Genomic DNA, 13,797 nt, shown 5'->3' with positions numbered 1-13,797 from the left:
GCGCACTCCCGAGAGCCTTACCTCAGACAGTAATTGCTTCTCTTCCGCTATTCAACAGCGACAACAAACTGCAACACTAGGTAACATTACCTTACAGATGGAATCCAGCAAACGTCCGGCTCCCAGCACAACACCGACTCCTACACAAACTCAGAGTAAGCCCAAAAAAAAAAAAAACATTTATCTACTGAATAGAGCCCGTCTGGCTAAGCGGGAACGTGATCGTGGTCGAGTGAAAACTAGAGTGAACATCAGCAGGGTATTTGATTCCTGGAGGGACCTTCGTTCAGTTTTGGGGATCAAAACCGACCCTGAACTGGCGTTCTTCTTATTGGACAGGTAAGCTTACATAACTGCAAAGCATGTGAAATATAGTGCCATAAGGATTGATCTGTGTAGTTTTAGCTAACTTGATCTTGCCTGCTAATGCTGACGAATTACAAGCTACCTTGCTTCGTAACTTTCAAATAATTTAATGGATCTTCTCTTTATACTAAAAGTCAGGTATGCAGGATAAACTTAAGCAAATACGCTGGTTTCTTGATCGTAGCACAACATAACACACATAACAGTCTAGTGCAACAGTAAACTGTCTGGTGTAGTTCGGTAGTATGTAGCTGTATGTGTGTATCAGTATGCTATGTTAGCTGATAAGTAGTTTTAGTTTAATTTCAAAGTTTGTAGTAAAACAATCATAACTGTAATTTTAATTATGTTACCTCATCTGTCAGCATGATGCCGGTGGATCACGTTCAGTCTCTTTGTACGTTACGTCATTGTTTTGGCCGATGCTCACTCGCTCGTGTCCCTATGGAGTGCGTGCACGAGCGCGAGCAACATGTAGCTGACTGCAGTTCACTTAACGGCCACAGGTGTCACTAATAACAAGGGTTTCTGAATCTTACATACTGCACCTTTAATAGTGTGTATTTTAACAAACTACTGACCAATCAGCATTCAGGACCAGAAGTAACATTCTGCAAATTAAATCACAGCATAACACAACAAGCAGCTGTACATGACGGTACCACTATCTGAGTGCTGATTGGCTATGAAGAACCAGAACCAAATGTCACCACTCAGTGATTGGCTAGGTCTAACGCTGATGTAAATATCTGACCGACTTTCTCTCATGGGGTAAAACATGAGGTCAGGGGGGTCAGGCAGCAAGAATCACAATGAGAATCTATAAGTTAACTTATAGCGAGACAGTATGCACTGAAGCCATGGGTCAGAAACACAATGCAATTAAGAGCCCGCATGAATTATTGAGACGTGTGCCGCTACATTTAGCCGGCTACAGGGCACTGGTGTCGAGTTTCCATGGCAACTCCATGACGGGCTGCATACCATTAATGCTGATCACTTAACGAAATACCTCACTTCCTTCTGAGCAGCTCAATGATGACTTGCCAGACAAGCTTTAAATTAAAAACTTTAGTGGAGGCAAACAGCTTTCTTTGCTGATGATCTGCATGTGTTTATGTGTTTCTAATGGCAAAACATTGGACATCAAGAAGAGAGAGAGATAATGAGAGAATGAAGGAGTGAGAGATCATTATGGGGTCAAAATTGTTTCTAATTAACATACAAGTGGAAAGAGTTGATTGACACATAAATAGAATGAGATCCTCAAATATATGTTAGGAGTTTCACAAATAAATAAACTGAGATTTGTGGATCACAGCTAAAATGTGTGGATTTTTGAAACACTCCTCGCTGCAAGATGTGCCCAAAAATCCACAAATAAGTAGACTCCACCCACTGTCTGTCTACTCAAGCCAATCAGATAACACCCATTTTACTCTGACCAATCCTAGCACGTTCAACCAATCGCGTTTCATTTTAGAATCAGGACCAAGCACTCTTTTTAGCATGGTTTCTTCACAAGATAAAGTCTTCTAAACTTTACAAAATCCACAAATGTGTGCTGCGATCCACAAATGCACAGGTTCAAGCAATCCACAAATAAATGTGAGCGATTTACAATTTAATGCTGGTCAGAGTTGTGTTTGTGAGTTAAAAAACATATTTGTATATTATTATTTTTTTATTATTTGAAAATCTTATTTTATTTATTTGTGAATTCACTCAATCTTTGTGAAACTACTAACATATAGTTGAGGATCTCATTCTATTTATTTGTGAACCAACCCTATATTTGTGCATTTCCTTCCATTTGTATGTTAATTAGAAACCATTCTGACCCTATGAGTTGACAGAGCATGTCCTGTCCGACAGATCATAAGTCACAATCTGCTGTGCATGAATTAGACAAACATTTGTCCCACTACAACTTTCAAAGGCCAGTCTGGTCCATCTGTGTGCGTCTGTTACACCTGTAACGTCACCTGTAAATTCTTGTACTCACATCCTACCCAGTGAATAAATTTTTTTTTTTAAAAAAACACAAGCCATATGGCAGATGTGTATAACTAATTTACAAAGCAGTGTAATTCCCTCAAGATCCACCAGATCACCAGCTTTGATGCATTATGCAGACAACAAATGCTGCCATGTTTTCATCAATGTAGTTCTGACTGCAAATGTAATATCTAGTCTAGATCTACAGTTGAAGTCAGAAGTTTACTTACATCTTAGCCAAATACACTTAAACTCAGTTTTTCACAATTCCTGACATTTAATCGTAGAAAACATTCCCTGTCTTAGGTCAGTTAGGATCACTACTTTATTTTAAGGATGTGAAATGTCAGAATAATAGAAGAGAGAATGATTTATTTCAGCTTTTATTTCTTTCATAACATTCCCAGTGGGTCAGAAGTTTACATACACTTTGTTAGTATTTGGTAGCATTGCCTTTAAATTGTTTAACTTGGGTCAGACGGTTTGGGTAGCCTTCCACAAGCTTCTCACGATAAGTTGCTGGAATTTTGGCCCATTCCTCCAGACAGAACTGGTGTAACTGAGTCAGGTTTGTAGGCCTCTTTGCTCGCACATGCTTTTTCAGTTCTGCCCATTCATTTTCTATCAGATTGAGGTCAGGGCTTTGTGATGGCCACTCCAATAGCTTGGATCACTCTGTAGCTCAAGACTGGTTGCCTACTGAAGCTAAGCAGGGCTGAGCCTGGTCAGTACCTGGATGGGAGACCTCTTGGGAAAACTAAGATTGCTGCTGGAAGAGGTATTAGGGAGTCCAGCTGGGGGTGCTCACCCTACAGACTGTGTAAGTCCTAATGCCCCAGTATAGTGACGGAGACACTATACTGTAAAAAAGGCACCGTTCTTCAGATGAGACGTTAAACCGAGGTCCTGACTCCCTGTGGTCATTATAAATCCCAGGACACTTCTCAAAAAGAGTAGGGGTGTAACCCTGGTGTCCTGGCCAAATTCCCCCCATTGGCCGTAATCAATCATGGCTTCCTAATAATCCCCATTGGCTCTATCACTCTACTCTCTTCTCCACCAATAGCTGGTGTGTGGTGAGCGTACTGGAGCACTATGGCTGCAGTTGCATCATCCAGGTGGATGCTGCACACTTGTGGTGGTTGAGGAGAGTCCCCTTGTTCACTGTGTAAAGCGCTTTGAGTGTAGTATCAGAAAAGCGCTATATGAATGTAACGTTCATTCATTCATTCGTGTTGTCAAATGTACCGGTACTTCGGTAACAAGTCAATGCTAAAATAAAAAAAGATATAAGGATACCAATGTTTCTGCAATACCGGAAATACCGAGCACCGACTCTATCCGGTACCAGCAGACTGACACACGACTGCTTTAAAATGCTTACAGGCTTATTTTGAACGTGTGCTCTATTACTCCTTGTACATTGAAATTAACAATTAATCAAATTAAAATCGTGACATGTCCTAGTGTGATTTATTAAACCACTAAAAGGCTGCGATCTTACTGTGGACAAGATGCGTAATTTAAATAAATCTGACCGCTCATCCACTGGAAACTCCAGTGACATAAAGAATCATTCACGTTGTATGAGATGACAGAGCAGAGCACTAACCTACTGTGAACCGCGCAGCACATGTAAAATATATATTTATATAATTAAAATCACAGCATTTGCGCTTTAATCTCAGCTCAAACTTTATTTATATAGCATTTAAAACAACAGAGTTGACCAAAGTGCTTCACAGTAATACAATTTAAAACATAACATTTCAAAATTACCACATGCACAAACACCAGTCATCTAAAATCCAAACACTCCAAAACTGTGTCCTACATTTCATTTGTCAGACTCAAAAGGCCAGTGTAAAGAGATGAGATTTCAGATGTGACTTAAATGTCTTCAATGATCACACTGGGCCGTGGCACGAACTATTTATCCAGAAAAGTGAAGCATCCGGCAAAAAACACTCATCATAATAAAAGCACGATTCAAAATAAAATCTAGATGCCTGAAAATGAAGAAATTGAATACAAATATATTGCAACTGTATAGTAAAATGTAAAATTCACTTTAGTATTTTCGTGGGACATTGGAATGATTATGTCATCTGCTGCACTCATCAGCTAGCTCACTGAAGATTAGTTTGTCTGTCCGAGGAAACTGAATGGCTTTATATCGGCTGGAATTTGTTTTGTGAAGGAACACACCTTCGAGATGGTTCTGTGAATGAATCTAAACATTCTTTGTGTTTATTCTGCCTATTGGCTGGGGTTTGTTTTACAAAATATTTGATGTTATGTAATTTTGCCTTACAAATTTGTGAGGCAAAATTGAGCAATCCGATGGCAAAGTTGTCGCGGGGGCTTTCGTAGGCATACATGGACTCTTTGAGTTTAGAGGGATTGACGCAGGTTGGCGCTTTCGTGCGCGGGGTTAATGTGCACGTTTTTCTTTTTTCTGTTTGTTTTGTTCCGGGGTATGTTCGGGGTTTGATTATTTCACTAATGGGGAATGTGGTCTGTATAATTTTGTTTTTGACACACAATTTATTTTTTCTACTATATCAAAATGTCAAATGTTAATATGAGTGGATTATCTTTCTCCACATGGAATGTAAATGGGTTGGGGCACCCCATAAAAAGAAGGAAGGTTATTACTTTTCTTAAATGTAAGAAATATGATATAGTGTTTCTTCAAGAAACACATCTCTCCCCGCAGGAAGCTGAAAAATTTGGGAAGATATGGGGTGGACATGTTTTCTTTAGTGTTGGCTCAAGTAAGCGCAAGGGAATCATTATATTGGTAAATAAACTTTTACAATTCAAATGTTTCAAACAGTTTAAGGATAAATTAGGAAGTCATTATTGTTTTAGCAGAAATTCAGGGGCAAAGGTTGATTTTGGCTAATATTCACGCACCTAACGCTGATGATCAAGGCTTTTTTATAGATCTTGAAGGGATGTTGCAAGCTGCTGGCAACCCTCATGATATAATATTGGGAGGAGACTTTAATCTTTTGATGGACTCAGTCCTTGATCATAGTGAAGCAAAAGTGTGTAAGCCCCCTAGAGCAACACTGACACTTCACAGGATGTGTAAAAATCTTGGTCTTACAGATATTTGGAGACTTTTGAACCCATCTGGAAGAGACTATAAATGTTTTTCATCAGTCCATAAGATTTACTCTAGAATCGATTTTTTTATATATATATCCAAATCCCTCATTTCATCTGTTGTTGATTGCTCAATTGGAAATATCTTAGTCTCAGATCATGCCCTGGTGAATTTAGAGGTGTTGCCATATACAGAGAAAAAGAAATCATATAGTTGACGCCTTAATGTGTCCCTTTTGCAAAATCCTGATTTCCAACAAATGTTAAAGACTGAAATCAATGTTTATATGGAGACCAACTGGTCCTCAGTATCCTCTGTGGGCGTGGCTTGGGAGGCACTTAAGGCGGTTCTTAGGGGTCAGATCATACAGTATGCCCCATTCACCAAAAAAATCCAAAGCACGAGAACTCGTGGATTTGGAAGGAAATATTAAAAGTGCAGAGGCAGAGCTGAAGCACCATATGTCATCTGATGGCCTCAGAGAATTGACCCAATTGAAATATAGATATAATACTATTTTGTCGCGGAAAGTGGAGTTTTGGTTGTTCAGGGCAAGACAGTTATACTTTGAGTTGGGTGACAAAGCAGGAAAACTTCTGGCTAGATATATAAAGCAGAGAGAGCCTTTTCCTACCATTACCTCAGTGAAATCTGCTGGTAGTGAAATTTTTATCTCAGATATTAATAATGCTTTTAAAGAGTTCTATATTGATCTTTATAGTTCCACGTGTTCATCTACTGATGAAGATATTAGGAACTTTGTGGAACCATTAGATCTCCCTAAACTGACGACTGAGCAAAAAAATTATCTTGATTCTGAGATAACCTTGGAGGAGTTTGACGAGGTAATTAAGTCCCTACCTACAGGCAAAGCTCCGGGGCCAGATGGTTTTGCCGCAGAATTTTTTAGATCCTATGCTACAGAACTGGCCCCACTTTTGTTAGAAGTTTATACTGAATCATTAAAGAATGGAAAGCTTCCTCCAACCATGACACAAGCCCGGATCAGTCTGTTTCTTAAAAAGGACAAAGATCCAAGCGAGTTTAAGAGTTACCGTCCAATCTCCCTGATCCAATTAGATGTAAAAAATTTGGTCAAAAATTTTGGCTAACCGATTAAGTAAGGTTATGACATCTCTAATACATATAGATCAGGTGGGGTTTATTCGAGGCCGTAGCTCTTCTGACAACATCAGGCGTCTCATCAATATCATGTGGTCAGTAGCGAATGATCAGTCTCCGGTCGCTGCCATCTCACTTGACGCCAAAAAGGCATTTGATATGGTAGAATGGCATTATCTTTTTAAGATTTTGGAAATGTATGGGTTCGGGAGTACATTTATTGGTTGGATTAAGTTACTTTATAAACACCCTGCAGCAGCGGTACAAACAAATGGATTAATTTCAGATTATTTTACTCTGAATAGGGGCACTCAGCGGGGCTGCCCTCTTTCCACATTATTGTTCTGTCTTGCCCTGGAACCATTAGCAGCCGCGATAAGAAAGGAGGATGATTTTCCAGGGGTGGTTGCGGGAGGTGTGGCTCATAAACTTCCGCTTTACGCAGATTATATTTTATTATTTGTCTCTGAACCTACTAGATCTATGCCTTGCCAGAATCCACAGAATTATTAATTCCTTTTCCAAGTTCTCAGGATACAAAGTCAGTTGGGCTAAATACGAAGCTTTGGCTCTGACAGCGTACTGCCCAGAAACAGCTTTCCAGCCAGGCGCCTTCCAGTGGCCCAAACAGGGCATTAAGTATTTGGGGATTTTATTCCCAGCAAATTTGTCCGATTTAGTTTGTTATTTTTGACCCTTTAATAAAAATGTTTTAGAGCAATGTGGGCAGGTGGGCTTCATTACATTTATCGATGATTGGGAAGGTTAATGTTATTAAAATGAATTGTATTCCAAAATGTAACTACCTGCTACAATCTCTCCCTGTAGATGTCCCCCTCTCTTATTTCAAGCAATTTGATAGCATAGCGAAGTCCTTCATTTGGAATGGTAAACGTCCCAGATTGCATTTTAATAAGTTACATAGGCTGATAGACAAAGGTGGGCTAGGCCTACCCAAGATTTTGTTTTATTATTATGCGTTCAGTCTTAGACATTTGGCTCATTGGTCACTTCCACCTGAGAGAGCCCCTCCGTGGTTTGTTAATGAACAGGCAGTCCTTGCCCCTATTTCGGCATTACAAAGCATCTCTATCGAACTAATCGGAAAAGTTAAGTTACACCCCGTTATTTCACATTTACACTCGGTATGGACTAAAGTGTCCACATTGTTTAAATTGGACACTTATTTAAATGTTGCCTTGAGCATATGGCAGAACCCAAGATTGTGTATTGGCAAGTCCCCTTTCTGCTGGCCAGAGTGGATTGTGAGGGGGGTTGCTACACTCGGTGGCCTATATGAAAGTGGAGTGTTGAGATCGTTTGAAAACTTGGTCCAACATTTTGGGATCCCCAGACCTCAGTTTTATAGGTATTTACAACTGTGCCACCTGCTTTGTACTATTTTTGGGAGTAGCACACACACCCCTAAGGAGGCAGATGCTTTGGGAAAGGTGATTGCGGCTTTTGGAAAAGGTCATGAGGCATCAGTGTATTACTCCCTGTTAATTCAGAGTCTGGATTCTTAAAAACGTTAAGTCTGCATCTAGAGATGCAAGGGTGCGTCTTATACAATTCAAAATTTTGCATAGATTTTATTGGACCCCCTCTAGACTGCATAGGCTTGGTCTTAAAGACACACCCACCTGCTGGAGATGCCAATCGGAGGATGGAGACATGGCCCATGTTTTTTTGCTTCACAGTTGGGATGGTGTTCTTCGGCTTGCCAACCTCACCCTTTTTCCTCCAAACATAACGATGGTCATTATGGCCAAACAGTAGGGTTGGGTATCATTTCAATTGGATCGATTAGCCTACCTTTTATTCTTGGCACATTTAGGCTATAATCAGTAAACTGCCAACTTTGACAGGAAGGTTCCGTTCCTTTTCCCTTCATTTATAAAAATAAATATTACTCTTTCTTAAAAGGAATGATCAACCAAAACAATTACAAACCAAAACTATTTAAATAATGGAAAAATATAGCACATATATAGCATGTTTCTGATGTGCACAGGAGAATATCAAAGAAGGCTAAAGTCCATTGATATGGCTGTGAATAACCAGTTATCAAGAATGCATTTTGCATACCTAAATGGAGGAGACTCAACTGTAGCAAAGGGATGTAACCCCTTCACCACAAATCCACTTTTTCCTTGCTTTTCTTCCCCTTTATGGCTAAAGTGAAAGGAGTTTCTGTACTAGAGGGGGGTCTCTAGGGATGAAACGGAGTAGAGGTGTGCTCTCTGAAAAAATATATAAATTAAATAATTTGTAGACCATTCATTTACCTTCAATATAAAAGGCAAATGTCAGCTAATCTGTGTTTTGTACCTGAGCGTTAGATGCTGCTACTGCAAATGTTAGCGGTATCTGGGACGTTTTTGTGGCTGGGAGATCGCAACAGATCGAACACAGTGCATTACTACAGATTTACGCCATGTTGAAGTAAATGCTTCGTCATATTGGAGGTGCTTCCTTCCTTGCATGAAATATCCTTACTGCAGGTGTTGCATTTTGTTGTGTCGGTATCTTTTTTAGTGAAGCTGAACCAAACTTCTGAGCGTTTGCTGCGGTCAGCCATGGACTAGAATGTAAACATGTCCTGCGCATGTGCGTAACTAATGATGTGACATTAGGTCCTCGTGGCAGGTCCTGGCAGATCAGTGCAACTTTTATGGACTGTAAAATGCTCACTGCCATTCACCTCGCAAGCACGACTGAAAACGTTAGGAAGAATCGAAATGTTAGGCAGAATCGAAATGCACGTGTCTTATCAAATCCACGGTTGGAAACAGTTCTTGATACCCAACCCTACCAAACAGTTACATTTTTGTTTCATCAGACCAGAGGACATTTCTCCAAAAAGTAAGATCTTTGTCCCCATGTGCACTTGCAAACTGTAGTCTGTCTTTTTATGGCAGTTTTGGAGCAGTTGATTCTTCCTTGCTGAGCAGCCTTTCAGGTTATATCGATATAGGACTCGTTTTACTGTGGATATAGATACTTGTCTATCTGTTTCCTCCAGCATTTTCACAAGGTCCTTTACTGTTGTTCTGGGATTGATTTGCACTTTTCACACCAAACTATGTTCATCTCTAGGTGACAGAATGCGTCTCCTTCCTGAGCGGTATGATGGCTGTGTGGTCCCATGGTGTTTATACTTGCGTACTATTGTTTGTACAGATGAACGTGGTAACTTCAGGTGTTTGGAAATTGCTCCCAAGGATGAACCAGACTTGTGGAGGTCCACAATTTTTTTTCTGAGGTTTTGGCTGATTTCTTTTGATTTTCCCATGATGTCAAGCAAAGAGGCACTGAGTTTGGAGGTAGGCCTTAAAGAGCATCTATTATTGATTTAAAGGTCTTATACAATAGATTTACATGCATCCAAGGTCAAAAAACATTTTAATTTGCTCATAATTTAAATTGCAGCATTACCTTTTTTTTTCCAGTGTCAAAAACGATTCATTCAATGATCCGTTCTAAAGGATTCATTCTAAACTCCTCCTTTCAGAAAGCCTACTCTGCTCTGATTGGTCAGATGTCCCAGTCTGTTGTGATTGGTCTACCACTTAGTGTAGTGTTTGAGGGCGGGTCAAAGCTGTTTGCGAGCAGCCAATGAAGACCAGAGGTGGGTTTTTTGTTACCAAATTACATAGGTTAGTACAGGAAGTAAGTCTGGAATTACTAACGACTCGTTTCAGGTGTTCAGAATCGGTTCTTTCTTTTGGGAGTCAGTAACTCCATTTGTCGTACACTTTGATTTTTGAAACTTTGCAGACTATTTTACATTCACAAACAGCTATATAACACACTACATGAAAGGGAATATTTGAAAAACCATAATAGGTGCTCTTTAAAATACATCCACAGGTACACCTCCAGTTCAGCACACCTCCTATCAGACGCTAACTGGCTAATTGTCTAAAGGCTTGACATCATTTTCTGGAATTTTCCAAGCTGCTTAAAGGCACAGTTAACTTAGTGTAAGTAAACTTCTGACCCACTGGAATTGTGATATAGTCAATTAAAGTGAAACAATCTGTCTGTAAACAATTGTTGGAAAATTACTCATGTCATGCACAAAGTAGATGTCCTAAACAACTTGCCAAAACTATAGTTTGCTAATATTAAATCTGTGGAGTGGTTAAAAAATGAGTTTTAATGACTTCAACCTAAGTGTATGTAAACTTCTGACTTCAGCTGTATCTAGATAGCTTGGAAAATATAAAACAGGCTGTCAATGATCTAATTCACTCAGCTGACCAGATCTTCATACAGTCATATCACTTACCAAAACAGGGGCAAAACAGAGTCTTTTCACCAACAGTCCAAACTTACAGACACACAGATAATCGTTTATTGACCCTAAACATCATTATTAAGCCAAATATAACTGAACAAACAGACATCAGAGTATGACTGTTTATTACATCCAGACACTGACAGCACTACCACCATCATATAATTTACTAGTTGACAGGCTAAGCACATACAACCCAAAAACGTATAGTATAAATCACAGGTATCTCATCATCTTAATGAATTAATATAATCATAATAAATCCATAACAGATGAAAACGTCAATGTGGTCGAATACAGTGAAAATAAAACCCATCTGAAGTGAATTAAAGGCTTGTGTTACACTAAGTGAGCAGAAGCAGTACTACAGAACTGGACCAGAACCTCCAGAATGACAATAACAATATTTAAAGCCATAATAAGCAGAACCAAAGACCCACTGATACCATATTGACATACAGCTGACTGCTCTATTCATTAACACAAGAGCCTGTTCCGCTAAAAAACAAGCCAAAAACAGCATTTATGGGGCATTACCTGAAACGGGTTGCTAAAGTCCGGGTCCGCGAAGGGGTTGCTGTCAAAATCTGACATTTTACCGGTGTACTGGGACCGTTTTGTGCTGAAATGTGAGGTTATTTTAACGATGTTCGGTGAGGGAATGCAGACCGATCCGCAATGGCAAAATGGCAGAACCGGAAGTGACGTAATGCAGCGGGTATTTTGATATTTTTAATTATTATATTTTATTTATGTTCATTTTATTAAGTTTCGTTTTATGGCATTCTGTATCAATAAAAAAAATAACTGATTATTATTATTATTATTATTATTATTATTATTATTATTATTATTATTTTGTGCCCATCAGAACACAAAGTCCTACTTTAGCTTGAATCTTTTAAATGTTTCTTTTTTTTTAATCTTGTAATTGTGTTCCCTTTATTCTTTTTCATTTTGTTACACTATATTTTGTCTCATTCGATTTAACTTTATTGATTGTTTAATATAATTCTCCACGTTGTTACTGTTCATTGAGCTATTTCACGCAATTTATTCTGGTATATACAGTTTATACTAATGTTTATTTTATTTATTTATTTATTTATTTATTTTTAAATAGAAGAAAAGAGCTAAAACTGTTAGAAGACTAAATGTGGACATTGCTGCTACCTAGAGTCCATAAATATCCATTACAATTCAAGCAGAAATTTCGGATAATTATCCATTCGTAATTGATTGTTTATTAACTGAGACAATAATAGTATCTCATATATAGGTTAGCCATCTTATTTTGAATTTTTTAGATTTTCATTAGATTTTTGCATTGTAATCCAGAAATTCTGGCGTGTTTTTGGTTTGGTCAGGATAACCAATGTTTTTTTTTTTTTTGTTTGTTTGTTTTTCCTTTTTTTACAAACTGATTGAGAAAAATATGATTGGTCTTTTGATCTCAGGGGCTTAAATAACATATAAAATAACATTGTCTAGTTCTAGTATCAATGGTCTCAAGAAAGTATTGATAAGACGTTGGTGCTGTACACAGCTGCACCAGTCAAATTTCAATAGCAGTCAGACTGGTTGTAAGGAAGTATTTTTTTGACTCTGTGTTTGATTAAATTAAACTGTCCTAGCCTTAAGGGGAATTTTTACTGGGACAAACTCTACAGCATAAGAAAAGTGCAATATGAACAGATGAAGAAAAAAAAAACAGAATTATGCCCAATGCACACCCAAAAGTGTTCAAACTGAATCCTTAAATCATTGACCCTAAAGATTACAGATAACTCAATGGCTATGTACTGTAACTGAATATGTTTTTGACTCTTTCATTTTATTATTTTTTACCAGGTTTTAATTAGGGAGTAGCTGAATGGTGTCATGGTTCATTACAAGGACACTACACATCAAGATGCTTCTGGCATCTATATATATATATATTAAACATTAACAAACTGTGCCATAACAAGTGTTGCTGTGCAACAGAAAACCATAACATATTGACACAGCAATTCATTTCTGTTCACTGTGGCTATCTGTTTATATATATATATATATATATCATATTATTATTATTTGATATTATTGACAATATTTTAATTAAATATTTGATCAAATATAGTGTGATAATCACTTTATATAAAAATTATAAAATATAAATGCAATATTTTTCAAAGATGTTTATATAAAATGCTTCTATGCACAAATGTTTAGTGACTTTTTTAACTTCATTGTTTTTAATTATAGTTGCTTCAGCAAATTACAATGGAAGGTCTTTATACAAATGGTTGCTACAACCAGTGTTGGGTAAGTTACTCTAATTACTAACTACTAATTACATCTTCTACAGTGTAATTAGATTACTGTACTAATTACTCTGTTTGAAAGTAACTGCATTACTTATTACTAATGACTTTCTAAAACCCTGATCAACCTCGACCAGATGAAAATACAAGGATAGACATGAAACTGTTCTTTTAATTCTTTCAAATAAATCATATAAAATCAAATAAATTATTAATGAACCGGCCAAAGACTTTAAGGGGGCAGCGTTAAATTAGAAAACATATATTTTAACATTAGACGTTAAATTTCGATTTTAAATTCACTATTGTTTTATATAGAATTGTTCTATAGTCTATACAGTATTTAACGCAATTACATCAGAAGTAACTAATTAAATTACTGAAACATTAAGAGTAAACCCTTACTTTACTTTATTTTGTCAATGAAAAAATAATTTAATTACAGTAATTAATTACTTAGTAATGCATTACACCCAAGACTGTCTACAACAATTATCAACTGAAGGAATAACATTAATAAAATAACACATTAGGCAAGAAATGAGAAACAATAGAGAGGAAAAGAACAACAAAAAAGGAAACGAAAA

The 13,797-nt window shown here is 37.6% G+C and overlaps 1 protein-coding gene across 1 annotated transcript in view; it reads right to left on the bottom strand.

Moving 5' to 3' along the window:
• Positions 1-12,229, bottom strand: part of LOC127431037 (secretory carrier-associated membrane protein 1-like) — a 50,493-nt gene extending 38,264 nt beyond the window's left edge. Inside the window, exon 1 of the mRNA XM_051681234.1 lies at positions 11,442-12,229. Within this exon, the coding sequence (XP_051537194.1) occupies positions 11,442-11,498 (57 nt within the window). The 5' untranslated portion in view covers positions 11,499-12,229. The remainder of the gene's footprint in view (positions 1-11,441) is intronic.
• Between the last annotated feature and the right edge of the window lie 1,568 nt (positions 12,230-13,797).

This window comes from Myxocyprinus asiaticus, chromosome 40 (assembly GCF_019703515.2).
Source record: "Myxocyprinus asiaticus isolate MX2 ecotype Aquarium Trade chromosome 40, UBuf_Myxa_2, whole genome shotgun sequence".
Lineage (NCBI taxonomy): Eukaryota > Metazoa > Chordata > Actinopteri > Cypriniformes > Catostomidae > Myxocyprinus > Myxocyprinus asiaticus.
Note: the sequence above shows the minus strand (reverse complement) of the source record. Positions and strands in the feature narration are given on the sequence as shown.